Here is an 18,659-nt window from a genome sequence, read left to right on the forward strand (position 1 = left end):
TACTCTTTGATTTATTTCATTAGACATTTTTTATTTTATTTAAAAAAATAGTTTATCAATAACAAATGAATAATCATCGCTAATTAAAATAAAGTTATAAATTTAATTTTTTAACATTAAGAAAAACACCTCCTTGAGCACAAGTCACCATAGATTTAGTATTGAATTGTATAGGAATTAAAGTTTCCTTACAAGTCGAAAATTTATATTTGAGTAATAATTTTAATAGTCCAATTTTTGTTTGTAGCAAACCAATCCGCATTCCTAGGGAAAAAAAAAAAAAAAAAAATCACAATTATAATAATAAAAATAAAAAAAAAAAAAAAAAAAAAAAAACATTTTAATAATAATAATTACCAATGCAGACATGTGGCCCTTCTCCAAAGGGCAAATAAACACATGGTTTTCGTTTTTTTTTATTAGCTTCGGAAAATCTTTCGGGATCATATTTTTCTGGATCGGGAAAATACTCAGGATCCATATGCAATCCAGAAATAGAAATCATAATAGGTGTACCTTTTTCTAAAACAAGATTTGAGTTTGGAATTTTATAGTTTTCATTAGTTACACGATCTAAAATAGGAAGTGGAGGATATTTTCTCAAAGTTTCAGCAATAACCATATCCAAATACGGTAAATTCATCGCCTGTAAATTAATATTATATATATATATATATATATATATATATGTAAAATGATTAACAATAAAGTAATTTAAATGATAAGCTATACCAAATCATAAGTAATTTCTCCGTCGGTTTGTTCCAGTCCTTTAATAATTTCAGTTCTTAATTTATTTTGAATTTCGGGTTGAAGCGCCATTTCGTAGAGTGTAAAGCTCATTGTCGAGGAAGAAGTTTCAAAACCTGCGCTCAAAAATACTACCGCTTGAGCCAGTAAATTATCACCATCGAAATCTTGAAAAAAAAAAAAAAAAAAAAAAAAAAAAAAAAAATTAAAAAAAATTAAAAAAAAATACTTAACTAGTATAAATAAAAATATAAATAAAATTACCAAATTGATTGTTGAATAAATTAGCTTTATTACTTCTCAAGTATATAAGCGCATCAATTAAATCCCCTCTTTTACTTCCAGATTGTTCTCGCTCGTTGATAATTTCCCACAAAGAATTTCTCAAAAATTTAGCACTTTCTTTTGGAACAAATTTAAGTCCCAAAGGAGTTGCCAATTGGGGTGCGAAAAATAATGACATTGCTTCAAAATTACGATACAAAGTCGGGTGAAATATTCTGCGTCCGGTCTCCCGAAATTCAGCGTTTGGTTTGTTCAAACAGTTAGCTCGGATTCCAAATGCGGTTGTAGAAATCACGTCTGTGGTGAATCTCGCGCTCAGTTCTTTAACTTCTATTATCGCTCCTTTATCTTATTTATTAAACAAAATTAATTTTAATATTTTTATTAAATATATATTTTATTACCTTTAAAATTGTGAGACTCCATAAGTGTAATAAGATCATCTCCAACATTAACCATAAGCTTAAACATTTTTTTAACCCTCCCGGAGCTGTATATCGGTGTGAGATTATTTCTCACTATTTTCCATTGGGGATTTTTAATAAAAAATAAATTAGCATCTCCAATTCGATCGTGAGGACTGGCTTTAGCGAACCTGTCATTAAAATAATTGAAATCCTTAACAAGTATGTTCTTGATAATTTCTGGATCACGGACTAAAAGAAACGGTCTGTCGAAAACGTAGAAACCCATGTAAGGTAGACCAGAGCTCCATTCATACATATCTTGAGCCCACTGACCTCCCGATCGTTTGGTCATCAAGCAATTACCAAAGTTTCCAACAAATGGAATCGGTGGAATCTCAGCGACTCCTCTTTTCTTCCAGTATTTGAACTTCCGAGTCATGTAGAGGTAAGCAATAATTACCAATGTTGATAATAAAATGACACAATTCAGAATCCAATTTTTTATCGCGAAAGCCATTTATTTTTTTTTTTTTTTTTTTTTTAAATAATTAATAATTAAAAATGATAGTCAGAAAGTCACCTGTAAAAAATATTTTTAAAAGAGACAGAATTTTTATTTATTCATTTGCCTTATAAACGTGAAAATAAAAGGCCGTTATAGATACCACACGAGTGGTATCTTATTATATTGCAACTGGAAGTGATATTATATAAAGGTCCATAAAGTTTCTACATAATTTCACTTTTCACATTCTTCAACTTTCATTCAATGCATTTAAATAAATAAAAATGTCAATTTGATAATTTTTAATAATAATAATTAAAAAAAAGATTATCAATTAATAGATTTTAGCGATAAATAAATAATTAATTAACCGAAGCGGGACGTTAAAGGTAAAGTTAATAAAATGATATTAGTTAGTAATGACATGACAGTTACTAATAATAGATACCTGTGTCAATGTGAAGTAAATGATCTTAAAAAGGTGAACAAACACTTAGCTTCCTTGTTTTGTTTTTAACATCTGGCAAATATTCCGGATTGTGCTCGTTAGGCTCCAGAAAGTTGTCTGGATGTAAATGATAATCAGTCAGGGGGATCGATACCGGTGTTGTGTGCCTTTCTCCGCGAAAAAGTGGTGGGTTTACTGTCATTTTCTACCGTTTTTTCAATTGCCAACGACAATTTTAATATTTAACTAATTAAAACTCTTGATAATAAATATATCATATTTATTTTATTTTATTTAAGGTTAACATTTTATTATATTCTATTATAAAATAAACAAATAAGGGAAAATATAAATTTGATATTTTAAGTCACTTTAAATTTCTTTGACATTTAAAAACAAACCTCCATCTGGAGCCACTACCAAAGATTTAGTACTGAATTTTATAGGAACCATAGTTTCTTTGCATGGAGTGAATTCATACTTGGGTAACAATTTTAAAAGCCCAAGTTTTGTCTGAAGTAATCCAATGCGCATTCCTAAAAATTAAATAATCATTAAGTAATGATTTTATATTAAAAATAATCAATTAAAATTATTACAATTACCGATGCAAACATGTGGCCCTTCTCCAAATGGTAAATAAACACACTGTTTTCGAGCTTTTTTGTTAACTTCTGAAAATCTTTCAGGGTCATATTTTTCTGGATTTGAAAAATATTTAGGATCATAGTGCAAACCACTGACGGGAATAGTGATAGGAGTGCCTTTTTCTATAACGAGATTTGAATTTGGAATTTTGTAATTTTCATTGGCAACGCGATCCAGTACTGGTAGCGGAGGATATTTTCTTAAAGTTTCAGCAATCACCATATCCATATACGGTAGATTCATAGCCTGGTTCATAGCAAGAAAAAAATAACATTTATAATCTTTGAAAAAAATAATTTAAAAATATCAACAGATAACGTACCAGATCGTAGGTTATTTTTCCACCAGTTTGCTCCAGGCCTTTATTAATTTCAGCTCGTAATTTATTTTGAATTTCTGGCTGAAGCGCAATTTCATATAGTGTGAAGCTCATAGCCGATGAGGATGTTTCAAAACCAGCATTGAAAAATACTACAGCTTGGGCCAGAAGATTATCACCATCAAAATCTTTTAAAAATATCAAAACTCATTAATAAAAATTTTAAATATTCCTACAATATAAATTTTATTATCAAAGAATTACCAAAATCTCCGTCAAATATTTCCGTCTTGTTATTCCGCAATTCTATTAATAAGTCAATTAGGTCACCTCTTTTAACTTCCATCTTTTCTCGTTCTTTGATAACGTTCCAAAGTGTGGAGCGTAAGAATTTGGATACATCCCGCGGTAAAACTTTGAGACCAAGTGGTCCAACTATTTGCGGGGCAAAAAATATCGACATGAATTCAAAATTCCTGTACATTGTTTGTGCAAATATTTTTTTTCCGTATTCTCTAAATTCTGCTTTCGGATGATTTAAACAATTAGCTCGTATTCCAAATGCCGTAGTAGCAATTAAATCGGTTGTGAATCTTGCAGCCAAATCTTTGACTTCTAAAATTTTTCCATCTCCTAAGTACAAAAAAAAAAAAAAAAAAAAAAATTCTCTATAAAAACTGTTTCATCAATTAATTAATTTTACTACCTTTGGTGTTGTAAGTCTTCATCAGTGATAAAAGATCATCTCCAACGTCAACCATTAGCTCAAACATTTTTTTTACTCTTCCTGAGGTATAAATTGGCGTAAGTTTAGCCCTAACAGTTTTCCACATTGGATTTTTAATTAAAAATAAATTAGCATCTCCAATTCGATCATGAGGACTCGCTCTGGCAAATCGATCGTTAAAATAATTAAAATCCTTTACAAGAATATTTTTAATGAGTTCTGGATCACGAGCCAGGAAAAAAGGTCTGTCAAAAACGTAATATCCCATATAAGGTAACCCAGCACTCCATTCATACATATCTTGGATCCACTGTCCTCCAGATCGCTTCATCGTCATGCACGGTCCAAAGTTTCCAATAAATGGAGTCGGTGGTATCTCAGCGACTCCTCTCTTTTTCCAGTACTTGAACTTCCGAGTCATATATAAATACCCAAGGAATATTAGAGAAGCTAACAGAAATACACTGTCCAAAATCCAATATCTTGTTATTAAACCCATTTTATTTATTTGTTTATTTTCACTGTTTCACTTTAATTTAAAGGATCTCCTTCTTATTGAATAATTCAGGAAGAGCTCAAGTTATTTTAAGTATCAACCAGTGCTCTTCCGTGACTGACCGTGGACTACCGGTTGTTAATCCTCTATATATTTATATTTTTTTGCTGAGTCTATGAGATGTATATATATATATATATATATATATATATATATATATATATATATATATATATATATATATATATATTAATTATTATGCATTTAGTCTTTCAACCGTAATATTTTTTCCATATTTTTTTATATAATATTTTTGAACTGAGATAATAAAAAATAGAAGCAACTCATCGTGATATTTAATATTTAAAATGTCATGCCAATTTAGTGAATTAGCCATTCGTTTATGCAATTCACTTATCGGTTTTTTATTTTTTATTTATTTATTTTTTTTTTTTTTTTTTTTCCGATCAACAATTTTTCCATATTTTTTATTAAATTAATGTTACACTTGATTGTAGATTATTTAAATTTATTAATTCTTCATGAACAACTTTTTCTCAAAAAATTTAAACTTACAAATTTAATTCAACGTTACTAATAATTATAGTGTTTTTTAATTAGAATACTACTATTTGGTAAAATATAATTTATTACGTAATTTAAAAATTAAGCGTATTCTTTGACATTAAGAAAAACACCGCCGTCAGCAGTTGTTATCGTAGCTTTAGGACTTAATCGGAGAGGAATCATAGTTTCTTTTGAAGGTGAGAACTCATATTTTGGCAATAATTTAATAAGTCCTAATTTTGTTTGAAGTAATCCAATACGCAGACCTAAAAAAAAAAAAAAAAAATAGATAAAATTGATTAATATTTTCATTATTAATTAAATTATAATAATAATTAATAATAATAATTACTTACCTATACAAATATGCGGACCATCACCAAAAGGTATATAAACTCCCTGTTTTCTGGATTTTTTATTGGCTTCCGAGAACCGTTCCGGATCGTACTTGTTGGGATCCGGAAAGTACTCAGGATCATAATGCAAGCCAGTCATGGAGATAAAAACAGGTGTACCTTTCTCTACAATCAAATCAGAGTTTGGTAGCTTGTAATTTTCTTTAGTCAGCCGGTCTAAGAAAGGCAGAGGTGGGTATTTACGCAGCGTCTCTGCTACAACCATGTCCAGGTAAGGTAAATTCATGGTCTACAAAAAACAGATAATTACTATCTTACATAAACTTTTAAATAATAAAATAATTTTACCAGATCGTAAGTGACTTTTCCGTCAGACTGCTCGAGCCCGTTTAATATTTCCTGTCTCAATTTTGTTTGAATTTCCGGTTGAATTGCTATTTCGTACAATGTAAAGCTCAAAGCTGATGATGAAGTTTCAAAACCCCCAGTGTAAAATACCACCGCTTGCGCTACCAAATTATCACCATCAAAATCTAGAAAAAAAAAAAAAAAAAAAAAAAAAAAAATTATTATTTTTTTTCATAATAATTTCATTGCTATAATTATTCATTATTTACCAAAAATATCTCGAGTAGAACTTTCAGCGTTAGCCTTTCTCAATTCTACAAGCAAGTCAATCAAATCACCACGCTTGTAATTAGAATGTTCTCGTTCTAGTATCACACCCCACAATGTATCACTCAAAAATTTTGAGGCATTATTCGGAATGAATTTTAATCCCAAAGGTTTGGCGAGTTGCGGCGCAAAAAAAAGCGAAGTTAATTCAAAATTACGGTAAAGCGATGTAGCAAATATTCGACGGCCGGCCTCACGAAATGCTGCATTAGGATCGTTCAAACAGTTTGCTCTCACTCCAAAAGCAGTCGTTGCAATCATGTCTGTTGTGAATTTAGCGCTCAAATCTTTAACTTCGATATTCTGTCCTTGACCTTAAAAAAAAAAAAAAAAACCTCATGACTAAACTTAACAATTATTATTATTATTATTAAACTATTTTTGGATTCTAACCTTCCAATTTAAGTGACTTCATATGTATCATGAGATCTTCACCAACGTCGACCATCAGCTCAAACATCCTCTTCAATTTACCCGAGGTATAAAGTGGTGTGAGCTTAGTTCTAACGACTTTCCACGCTGGATTTTTTATTAAGAATAAATTAGCATCTCCAATTCGGTCGTGAGGACTCGCGGACACAAAGCGATCGGGAAAGGTGTTAAAGTCTCTGACAAGAATATTTTTAACTAACTCGGGGTCGCGAATCAACAAACAAGGCTTGTCGAAAATATAAAAACCCATGTAAGGTAAGCCAGAACTCCATTCATGTATATCTCTGAGCCATTGTCCTGATGATTTTTTTGTCATCAGACAATCACCGAAATTTCCAACAAAAGGAGTAGGTGTTATCTCTGTAACTCCACGTTTCTTCCAGTAATTGAATTTACGGGTCATGTACAAATATGACAGGACTATTAATCCTGATATTAATATTAAAAAGTCAAAGACCGAGTATCTTGTAATTACTGCCATTTTTATTTTTAAAACAATAAAGCTACACTTTTTTTTTTTTTTTTTTAATCACAGATCACTTAGACAACTAATTGTACGTATTGTTTCTTCTTCCTTTTGATTACTATCGTCTGTCTTCTAAGCACCTTTTAACGTCATCAAATCACTGGTATTCTACGCAAATTTAAATTTGCATTTATACAATTTGCTTATACTGGTTGAATAACAACGGCTTTTTTTTTTTTTTTTTTTTTCTGTTGTTGGCAAATTTTAAACTATCATCATAAGTAATCTAAATCATGTGTTATTAAAAAAAATATAAAGTAAAAAATAATTACATGCATCAATACTTGTCATGACATGCATTAAGTCATTTTAATTATCATTAATGATTCAATATATTAACTACTGACAAAAAAAAAAATTTTTTTTTTTTCTAATGAAATAATTAACAAAATAGCTCCTACTGAAAACTAAAAAATAAAAAGAGTTTTATTTTATTTTTAATTAAAATATATATATATAATATATACATTCATCAGTACGGGAAGATAAGTAATAAATAGAATTGTATAAAAAGTTAAAACCAATACAATCCTTTAATAACTATATTCCGTGTGTTAATTTTAAAAAAATATTCAAAAATAATAATACAATTAATAGTATTGAATTTTTCACAAATAAAACTTGAATTAAATGCTACTTATTTGATAATTTAGTTTGAATGTTTAAATTTATACAATAAATAATAATTATCCATTCCAAAAGTTAATTATCTCTATAAATTCAAGTATATACTTATCTCAATCAATAGAATAAGAGTATTTAATGACGTAATCGTTTAAAAAACAAGTATTAAATTTTTCTAATCTAAAATACTGACAATACAAAAGTAGAAACAAATAAAAAAAATAGCACTAATAAAAAAGACAATTTAATAATCTAATTATTATTTAAAAAAAAAAAAAAAAAAAAAAAAAAAACAATTATTTTTATCGTCATAAAAAAAAAATATTTTTGTTTTTTAATGGCCAAAAACAGAATCTAGTGGAACAGAGAGTACTGGCCTGATAAAAACAAACTTTATTAAATCGCAAATATTTCTTTAACGTTTAATTATTTTCTCGTTAAAACATTTAAGAAATTTCATTGCAATTAATTAGCATAATATCTAATTAATAATAATTAATAGTAAACCGACAGATGTAATTAAATAAAATTTAGTTTCTCGCTATCTTTGAAGATTCCTTATTTCTCGCGACATTTTCCAAATCGAGACCGTCGTACTCTAGACCTCCAGTGTTGTCGTAATAAGCGTAATCATAGTCGTTTTTCTTGGTAGACTTTGGCCTTGGAGTCGTCGCATCGATGAATGCTGGGGTGCTAGAGAACGGTTTAGCAGTACCGCTGGCATAGGTTGCGGCTTTTTGCGTCGTTGAGTATTGCTGTTGTGTTCTATGGAAATTATTTGGATTGTAAGTTGTAGGAGCGGCTGTTCGTCTAAAAAAATATAAATAAATAAAAGTTGTTGCAAAAACAATAAAATATAAAATAATAAATTTATAAATACCTTGGAGTAACAGTTGTAGTCTTTGGAGTCTCAGCAAGAAGATTTATACTAGCCGGACTAAATCCAATCGCTGACTGTGATCTGGCAAAATCGTAATTGGCAGTACTGCTTTCAAAATACTTTCCCGAATTAGAGTTGTCATAATTATTGTACTGGGTTGCTTTCTTGGGTGCTTTTGTCGAGTCGTAGTATTGAGTAGCTTTGCTTTGTTGAGTGCTCGCATCATAGTACTGGTTGTTGTCATTAGACTGCTGATTATTGTAATTATCGCTTCGATTTCCATCATTGTTAGATTTCTTTGCTGTTCCTGGAGAGTAAGTAGTAGGCGCGTAATTGTTGTTATTATTGTTGTTGTTGTAATTGGGGTAGAATTTAGTAGTTTGAGTGTTTGAGCGAACTTGACCATTTTTACCATTAAATTGATTGTTGTTGTTTGATTTATAAGCGTCGAAGAAATTAGGAGAATTAGTAGTAGAAGGTGCTGGAGATGTACCAGTTGATCTCTGAACATTATTATAATTTCTGGCGAGGTGGTTTGTGTAATCCTGAGTTTGTTGTTGGTAAGTACTGGGCGCACCAGTAGTGCTAGTTGATCTTGAATTTCCGTTGTATTGCGTGTACTGATTGTTGTAATTATTCTGATTGAAAGTAGTTGGTCTCACTGTGCTGGGAGAGTATTGGATATTTTGACTGTAAGTCACTGGTTTTACAGTAGTTGGATTTTGCCCGTAATTTTTCTGATTATTGTTGTTATTAAATGGAACAGGTCTGATGGTACTACTGATGGGTGGTTGATAGGTTTGCTGAGGAGTCGAGGGAGGACGTAATGTCGTTGAGGGAGCATTGTACTTGTGATTGTTTCTTCTGTTGTAATCCTGTTGTGCTGGACGAGCAGTTGTTTGAGTTTCTTGGGTGCTAAATGATTCAAACTTTGATCTACGGTTAACGTAGTATTCAGTATTGTCGTTGTTTTTGTGGTAATTATCGTAGCTATGGGTTGAAGTAATTGGAACAGCGGTAGTTGTGGGGTTGTAGCTTGCAAAGTTTTGGTGTTTGCGAGCTATTTTACGGACTCCTGATTTCTTTTTTGGTTCAATCAGCGGTTCGTCACGGTAAGTCTTATCATTTTCATAATCGTCTTCTTTGCCGTTTCTATTGTTGTAGAAATTGCTGCTGCTGCTCCCACGAAGAATGTCAAGATTTTTGTTATTGTTATTGTTGTTGTTGTTGTTATTATTATTATTATTATTATTATTATTATTATTATTATTATTATTATTATTATTGGCTGGTGAATTGGATGCTGAGGACTGGCTTTTGAAAGTATTCTGAGCAACGCGGTTCAGATTGTTAGCAGCAGAACGTACGGGATCGTTTGTTTCACTGCGCTGGAGATGATCTTGGGGCTCGGCATCAGTGCGACTCGAGTCGTATTGAAGGGACTCGAGACCAGACCCCAGGCGGTAAAGGTCAAAATTATCACTCGCGTAATATAATGTTGCTGCTTCACAATCTACGTCGTACCAATCAGCGCAAGTTTGACTTTCCTGATCAAATGCCGTGTCATTGGGACATAAAAATCTGAAAATAATTATTTAATTATTTTTTCTTACTTTTAATTTGAATTTATTTAATTATAAAAAAAAAAAAAAAAAAAAAAAAAAAAAAAAAAACTTACTTGTAATCCTGGATGAGTCCAGCTACTGAAACACAGACGTGAAATAATTGACAGTCAGTCTCAGGATCGGCGTAGTAACTACCCACGATCTTGTTGCGACAAGAAAATGAAGTTTCCGGCATAAATTGTTGCGAGTACCTCGGTGCGGGCCGATGTAAACCCACCACGCAACTCCACAAGATCCCAGCTGTATAATGTAAACAATGCAATTACACAATTAAGAACATCATTAACTTACTTCTCACAGGTTTTTCATTTCATTTCATTTATTAATATATCGATAACGATAATATTTAATAATACGGGCTGTTACTTTTTATAATAACTCCCTAATAATAAACTTTATATTTCTGATTTTAATGAATTATTGGTCCCGGCCAATTTAATTCAATTTAATTTTTTATGAGAAAGCTTCAACTACATTTACTTTAAAAATTTTAATTTTAAAAAATAAATTACACAAATTATTCCGGCGGACACGAGTTTATGTACCTTTCTACAAATGATTTTCTCTGCAATTAATAATATTCACGCATCCATTAATTAAATATAAAACTCATTCATTGTTTAAATATTTGTATTTTAACACATTTACACTCACAAACAAAACCACTGACGTTAAAAAAAAAAAAAAAATTATTTCAAAAATCTATTTTTGAAATAATTTTTTTGGAAATGAAAACCTTAATTTTAATAAAATAATAAAATAAAAGATAATTAAACAAACCAATGACTACGAGGAAAAAGTTCTTGAAAGACATCTCAATAATAAAAGAACTTGATGATAGAGAGAGAGAGAGAGAGAGAGAGAGAGAGAGAGAGAGAGAGAGAGAGAAAAAAAAGTATTATCACTTGTTAAAAACAATTTATTATTATACTATTTAATGTGTACCGGTACGAATGACTCGTTTGAACGAGCAGAGCAGAACCGTTTGAAATCACTTCGAAGATGCGACTGCGAGAGTACCAGTGAATGTCTAGCCCAAGAGGAGAGTTCATCACGAGCCACCTGAGGATGGGTATAATTCATAGAGTAGGGGTTGAGAGGATCCAAGACCCAGGAGAATGTATACATTTTATTTTGTGAGAGAGATATATTCCCTACGTAACTTTTTTCATTACGTCACTTGACAGATCCCTGAAAGTGCCGTATATTAAATTTATACGACAACTTCTACGATGATGATGATGATGATGATGATGATGATGATGATGATGATGATCACAATCATAATGTTCATATACTATTTGTACTATCTAACGGTAGGACATTGTTAAAATAACTCTCCAACATTTTTTTTATTTTTTTACAGTACGCCAACAAGGGAAATTCATTTTAACAAGATAAAAATCCACCGACATTATAACTATACCAGGACTTTTTATTCAATTCAGTATTTTAAGACATTACATTGTTACTACTACTTTTTTTCGTATAAAAAAAAAAAATCTTTTATCATTAGGATACTCCTAAGAATTTAAAGTTGTTTTCCACCTAATTTCTGCAAAACTTTCCTCTCAATATAACTTGCTTTTTTACTATTTACGAGTCGGAAAAAACTTTCATAGATACTTTTATCCCTAGTTTATGTCATACCATAATTATTTAATTATCATTTACTTCTCTTATATAACAACTTAAATCTGTGATAATGGTATTTTGCTAAATCCATCAATTAACTCAAACCAACACGAAGAAATCGCCAATTAATTATAAATTACGTCAATGATAAATCAGCTGTTCTCACCGACAATTAATTTAATAAGAGCTTTACAAAGAAAGAAAATACTTTATTTTCTTTCAGGTAAGTAAATATGTTGTGGCAATAATTATGGAGGAAAAAAAAAAAAAAAAAAAAAATTACATTTTCTTCAAAGCTCAATTCAAAAGTTTAATTATATCTTCAGGTGATTTAATAAATATTGAAGAAGACGAAGAAAAAGAACTGTTGAGGTCAGTAGTAATAAAATTCCTTTTATGTATTGTATTGTAAGACGACAATTAATGTGTCAATCATTGTAAGAAAGTTTACTTAACTAAATCACAGTAAATTTTTTCCCACATTTTTATTTCAATTATTATCATGCGCATGTTGAATAAATAATAAAATTTGATTTATGATCCACAGTTTGAAAAAAAAAACAATCACCGATAGTATTTAAATAATCGTTAACACATCAACAAAAAAATATAGTACTTATATAGATATTTTTTTTTTTTAGGTTCCCAGGCTAATAGACAATCGATTTTGATCAGATCAATTAGTCTTAGTCTTGTATATGTGCCTGAACGCGAAGATTAAATAAATGGCAATGTAAAACTAATGCAGGTGCGTTTAATTAACAACATTGAAGTATGTAACAAGAGATTTAAACGATCATAATATATATGTGTGAGTCAACTACCGATCTTCTCAGCCTTGGAGGGCGAAAGTTGTTTTGTATCGAACAAAACTTGTAAGTACTGCACGCATAGCTTCCCTATCTTAAAATCATTATATCTAAATCTGATGATCCTGTCTATTTATTTACTATGACACTTTTATGATACTTATTATTATCATTAGTAGAGTACATATGTCAATACACAGTTTCTATTACTCTTCAAACAATTACACGTGTATTATTAATATAATAAACTTATGCATCAGTGAAAGTTGATTTCAGAAGTATGATTAACTTATTTTACATCGTCTTCAATATTACGTCACGTATATATTTTTTAAGTCTATACCAATAAATTATATTTTCTCATATTCACGTATAATATTAAATCCTAAATAATTATTATGTTATCTTAAAAAAATATATATGTGTATATGTATATAAACAAACTTGCAATTACCAATTTTTTAGATAATAATAAGTACATGATTCATGAACTCGTGACATTTAAAATTTTTTAATTACCGTGTGGTAGTGTATGTTAAATAAATCTAAAAAAAAAAAAAAAATAACACCAAGCATACAATTTGTGAATGAATTTAAATAATAATAATAATAATAATAAAAAATTATTTAATAAAAAAAAAAAAAAAAAAAAAGAAAAAAGAAAAGTGAGTTGGCATTACAGATCGGCAGATCCTTTGATTAGGTGGCGGGTTTTTTTCTCCACGACTCGGTGTCGAGGAATTCCACGTCTTAAAGGTCAGACATCGGCTCATAGGATCGGATCCTCAACTCGGATATGTACGATCGAAAAGGCCTGATGGCACTCGAGCCAGCCTCCTCACCTAAATCCATTGACAACCGGATTGTGTTGGTGGTATGCCGATCTTTATTTTATTTTATACATATATAGATGTATAAATCTATCTATACATATAATAACCACGGGAAGATCGGAGAAAGTAAAGAAAAGGTCATAGATCGGCACGAATCATTTTTTTGTGTATGTCCTCTATCACCCGAGGGCTTTGACAGAGAAAATACTCTCACTATCATGAGCTCGATTAACTTGAAACTTTCTTTGTATTGACAATATTCACACATGATCTCTTCTTATTTTATATTTATTTTTCATTATTAAAATACAATTACAGATCATTACTGTGATAATTTAACAATATTAACATATGAATATATAAAAAATCTAAATCGATACTTTCTATACTAAACGAACAATGGAATAAATTCACACTGGATAAACCTAAATCTTGTGTGTAGCCTTGATCTCGCTTAACCCAAAACATTAAACAGGTTGAAAAATAAATAATAAATTTAAAAATTAAAATAAAATTCACATTAATTTTGACAGTCGACAGAGTGAATCCAAATTATAAATTATCAGCAGCTCTCCAGGATACCAACTTTGTATATTATTTATTATAACAAGTTGGATCTTTGTATAAAATGCACATCCGCGTTTTATAAGTAAACTCGAGCTGATGATTGCGTCACCGGATGTCAAAAGTTGGTTCAGTTATACATATTATGCATCTCGAGTTTATACAATGTATCTTTTCCAAATAATAAAAACTAATTAAAGTGTAAAAGGGTGTAAATTTATCTTTCCAGACAAATGATCAGATAAAAAATAAAAATACGGTTAAAGGCCTTGAAAATAATTTCCGACAGAGGAACCAAACCTGTTATTTAATAATGGAGTGAATTTAAATTAAACCGTAGATTGTTTAGCATGGAGCTAAATTGTTTGGCCGGTGAAAGTGCCAAGTATCCATAGCCACTTCCCACCTCAATGTCTTTGTTTCTTCCTTTCCTGTATACACCGTATTCTCACTTATTGTTTTCCCGACAAGTGGGTGTCCATTTTATTAAAAGATAATATAATACCTCTGTAAAATCAAAACTATCCATTATTATTAGTATTAATTATTTTAATAAAAATAAAATAATAAATAAATTACCATTTTAAGAATATCCAACAAGAGATATGAAAATGATAAAGATGACATAATTTCCTTCTGATACGATGTAAGTGCGATTATCATTATGATGTAGACATGATAAATGTCTATTCTTCCCGACACTTGGTTCGTTTTTTATCTTTTACTTACTTTGTAATTGAAGAAAACCGGTGTGTCATTACTGGAGGATTTATTCATCTCCCTGTTGAGCAGTTGAGCAGTTGGTGGAATTCTTGAGTGGTGAGAATGAGAAATCTTGGTCTTATTTACTATAATACTAGATTTAGAGACATCTCCAGTCGTGCAATCAACTCGGTGTCGTATACTAAAATCTAACCGGGAACATTAGGGCATCAATATTCTTCGAGGTAAATTCCTCTTACTCTTGTTACACAGACAACCCACTGTTACTCTTTCTCAGTTAACTCTTTAGTCTTTGATAAGAGTCTGTGCTAGCAGTATACATCAGTAGGAAAGACAAGAAGACGCTCCTCAGAGACGAAAAGGCCTCGGCATCGATGCCACGTGAGAAAGTGAAAGCAAATCCTAAGATCCTAACCCGTACCGGGTATATATAGATATTCTCTTTAAGCTAACACGATCATACGCTATTATACAGCAATAGATGTTTTTATAAACATCCTCTTTAGCTTCTTCATCCACTCGCTCCTTAAATGATGATCTTCACTCCAATTAATCCTTTTTGTATTTTTATTCATTTACCTATAATAGTTTTATTAATTAATCATATCATTTTTTTATTTAATACTCAAACAAGTTTCATAAAAATTAACATAAATTTTATGTAAAAAATTCTACTCACTTTTACACTATTTCAACATAACTTGTTTGTAGAAAAATTTATTTTAGTGAGTAAAATAAATTTTTATGTATTCAAACATCATACCTGGCATTTAACCTATAACTTTATTATTATTAAATGGAATTTTTCGACCGGCTAAAATCACCAGTTATTTTTTTTTTTTTTTTTTTTATTTTCCCCGTTATTACCTTTCTTTCATAATGTACTTTCTTCTTAGAGAGTAAACATAAATCGGTATTGAAAATTGCGCCTTTCATAGCTCTAAAGACTATTTTAAAAATTAATGGATAATTTAAGATTCGTAAATTGTATTAAAGAATTCAATTTATATAGTCGTTACCCTTTAATCATTATTATATACGATCTATGCAACACTACGCTGGTTATAAAATGTAACAAGACTCGAGGCTTGAAGCTCTGAGGCCTGATACAGTACACGAGTACACCAGAGTAGAGTATGCACGTGGCAAATCAGCAAGCACACGTGCCGTAATAAATATCGAGAACTCGGGCATCCAATGTAAGTATGTACCGATTTATAATCGCAGATTGTACGATCTCTAGAAGCAGCAGCTTCTTCTCCCTTTTTTTTTTAAGTTTCATTTTTTATTAAACTTGGTACTCTATCCTCTATCTCACTCTGATCTGATGTATCCTCTTTTTATGAGACTTTACGAGGATATATTATGCCTTAAGCATTACTTTCACTCGCGTCGTCGTTTCTTACAGATAAAGAGAACCATCTTCACCCAGATCCTACAAAGTTAACTATTTTTATATAAATAAATATATAAGACTAATATCTTTAATCAGAGTAACCGATTCATATTTTTAGAAGAATTCAACAATAAAATAAGAGTTATTACTTTACCTCAATAAATTATAAATTTTTAAAAACAATAAGAATATAAAATCATCAATAAAATTGATTTTTTTCTGGTTTCTGAAACAAAAAATAAAATAAATGTAAATATAAAAATAAAATAATAGGTGAATTATAATACAGAGAAAGAGGAAACTGAAAAAAGTGTTAATATAAATATATACGCAATAATATATTACTCATCGTGGGATATGTTTTGTTAGGAATTTAAAACAGATTTGAAATTTTTAGTAGAATAGTACAGAAAACATGTGCGTGACTAATTAAAGTTTATAAAAATGATAACAATAATGTGAAAATTAAAACTTGAGTAAAGAAATATTTGTTTAAATAAATATTTAAGATAAAAATTAAAATACGGAAGAAAATAAGTAATACAATAAATAAAGTAGCTTTCTGATTAAATTCTACAGGTATTTTATTTTATTTTTTCTATTATTTATGATGTAGAAGATCTAATGTAGAGTATATGGATGAGTCGGATTGCTTACGAAATGGTAATTCTTGCGCAAGTCATCAAAGTACATCACGATGAGTAGAAACGGTACGAACTAGTCAGACCTCGTTCGATCACTCTCAAACTTATATTTATAATATATATTTATTTTATTTAATAGTATAATTCTGTCCGATTTAGCTCGAGGCTGTACTGACGATTTCTCGTATCCAAGAATCTGATGGTTGACAACCTGAGCAATCCTCGGCTCACCAAACGAGGAAACGAGATCTATCTGATTGCATTATATATTGCGTGAATGCGCTTTGGCTGCAATTAAAAAAATAAGACAACTTGCTACGAAATCGTATAATTTTTTTTTTTTTTTCTGTTTAATTAATTTATTGGTTAAAAAAAAAAAAAAAAAAAAAAAAAAAATTGCCAATACTTTTCATTCGACTAGAAAATGGTTGAGTAAAACGTGAATGCAAAATATCATAAATGATTGTCTTAAATTTGTGTCATTAGTTGAGTAACTGTTAAAGTTTAAAAAATTCCACGACCTTACCTCTCAGTGTAATTGAAATAAAAGTTTGAATATTTATATGTGCAGCGTCTACTTGCAGGATGATCATCAAGTTTCGTATATAGACAGTAGATATTATATTAGTATAGGCCATAAAGTAGTATTATATTGCTGGAGGATGTTAAAAGTATCGAATGAAGCAAGATCTCGATCGCAATGTCGTAGTTACGAAAGAACCAACATACCCTCGAGTTTGAATTTCTTCGACGTTACAAATATATGTCGTTTAATTTGATGTTGTTGTTCGATTATTTGAATGATGATCGTTGCATTAATCTCAGAGCCTCGAAAAATCATGACTTGTCTTCACTTGTCCATCAACGATCAACAAAACTAATGTAAATATACATTTTATAATCTCTCATCTGAGAATTAATCATACGTCAAAACATCATAACATAACAATTTGCATTCTAGATCTCGTCGAAGATACCTGTAAAAATAATATTATTAATATTATTAATTTTTTTTTAAAATAATATTACCAAATTATTTTATGCAGACATTGTCTTGTGCAATTTCGAATAAATGACCATATTATTATACTTTTGCGTGAAATGATACTATCATATATTTCGTAAATCTAAATAGAATATTAGATACTATTTAAGTATCCTTGAAATATCGCTTTCAAAATAAAGAGAAAACAATTGAAGACACTGGGAAAAAAAAAAAAAAAAAAAAAAAAAAAAAAAAAAATTTTTAATTATTAGACTTAAATCACGGGCTAGTTTTTATAACTTCCCATCCGGATTTTTTTTTTTTTTTTTCTATTCCACCTCGGATGTTAGTACTGAAGTATATTAATTGTTAAAATTTATCATATGAAATATGATGTAAGTGTATAAAATAATTTATCATTGGATGGTGTTTGTTCAACGGTAGAAATGATACTGACTATTATTATTCCTCCTCTAGTTGACAATGGCAATGATAATATCATGTTTCATAGAAATTACCTGTAATAGTCGTCTCAATTATTTAATACATTAGAAATACAGATATTAATAAAATTGTCCGACCCTCTCTGATGGATAATAAAGCAATTATATTATGAATCAACGAAACTCCCCAGGAAATAGTATATTAATTATTTATGTTATAAATAGTCACCATATCTAATTTTATACTCCATCGATGAATAATTATTTATTAGCAACAGTATATTTATATACAGCCCTTTATTCGAAATAATTTTCTCGCAAAAAGACAGAAATAGCCGCTTTAATATTTAAAATTTA

At 29.8% G+C, this 18,659-nt stretch overlaps 3 protein-coding genes and 1 long non-coding RNA gene across 4 annotated transcripts; all 4 read right to left on the reverse strand.

Moving 5' to 3' along the window:
- Positions 1 to 19: 19 nt before the first annotated feature.
- Positions 20 to 7,443, reverse strand: LOC141526360 (uncharacterized). Its single transcript, XM_074241345.1, is given in 15 exon segments — positions 20 to 264; positions 358 to 646; positions 733 to 917; positions 1,015 to 1,383; positions 2,441 to 2,600; positions 2,768 to 2,931; positions 3,001 to 3,289; positions 3,366 to 3,550; positions 3,627 to 3,995; positions 4,069 to 4,615; positions 5,258 to 5,418; positions 5,509 to 5,797; positions 5,857 to 6,041; positions 6,126 to 6,497; positions 6,577 to 7,443. Coding segments are annotated over 15 exon segments (4,254 nt in total). The 5' UTR covers positions 7,097 to 7,443; the 3' UTR covers positions 20 to 94.
- On the reverse strand, positions 1,250 to 2,077 carry LOC141526160 (cytochrome P450 6k1-like). Its single transcript, XM_074240991.1, has one exon. It carries the CDS (start codon positions 1,957 to 1,959, stop codon positions 1,420 to 1,422), a length of 540 nt encoding a protein of 179 aa, XP_074097092.1. The 5' UTR covers positions 1,960 to 2,077; the 3' UTR covers positions 1,250 to 1,419.
- Positions 7,444 to 8,140: 697 nt separating the features above from the next.
- On the reverse strand, positions 8,141 to 12,161 carry LOC141526144 (uncharacterized). Its single transcript, XM_074240959.1, has 4 exons — positions 11,051 to 12,161; positions 10,324 to 10,510; positions 8,646 to 10,226; positions 8,141 to 8,575 (listed from the first exon to the last, which is right to left on the reverse strand). Exons 1-4 carry the CDS (start codon positions 11,082 to 11,084, stop codon positions 8,296 to 8,298), a joined length of 2,082 nt encoding a protein of 693 aa, XP_074097060.1. The 5' UTR covers positions 11,085 to 12,161; the 3' UTR covers positions 8,141 to 8,295.
- Positions 12,162 to 13,818: 1,657 nt separating this feature from the next.
- Positions 13,819 to 18,652, reverse strand: LOC141526166 (uncharacterized). Its single transcript, XR_012478980.1, has 7 exons — positions 17,923 to 18,652; positions 17,401 to 17,851; positions 16,888 to 17,162; positions 16,385 to 16,456; positions 15,514 to 16,269; positions 14,691 to 15,413; positions 13,819 to 14,618 (listed from the first exon to the last, which is right to left on the reverse strand). It is a non-coding gene; the product is annotated as an uncharacterized LOC141526166 (long non-coding RNA).
- Between the last annotated feature and the right edge of the window lie 7 nt (positions 18,653 to 18,659).

Source organism: Cotesia typhae, unplaced genomic scaffold (genome assembly GCF_013202065.1).
Source record: "Cotesia typhae breed Kobodo isofemale line unplaced genomic scaffold, CoteBio_Ctyphae contig_33, whole genome shotgun sequence".
In the NCBI taxonomy this organism is placed as follows: domain Eukaryota; kingdom Metazoa; phylum Arthropoda; class Insecta; order Hymenoptera; family Braconidae; genus Cotesia; species Cotesia typhae.

Bases quoted from the DNA above. Each gene is read 5' to 3' on its own strand.
- LOC141526160 (XM_074240991.1), bottom strand. From the start codon at position 1,959: ATGGCTTTCGCGATAAAAAATTGGATTCTGAATTGTGTCATTTTATTA.
- LOC141526144 (XM_074240959.1), bottom strand. From the start codon at position 11,084: ATGTCTTTCAAGAACTTTTTCCTCGTAGTCATTG. The intron at 10,227-10,323 runs GTAAGTTTTTTT...AATTATTTTCAG, and splicing joins GGACTCATCCAGGATTACAA to ATTTTTATGTCCCAATGACA. The intron at 8,576-8,645 runs GTATTTATAAAT...ATATTTTTTTAG, and splicing joins ACTACAACTGTTACTCCAAG to ACGAACAGCCGCTCCTACAA.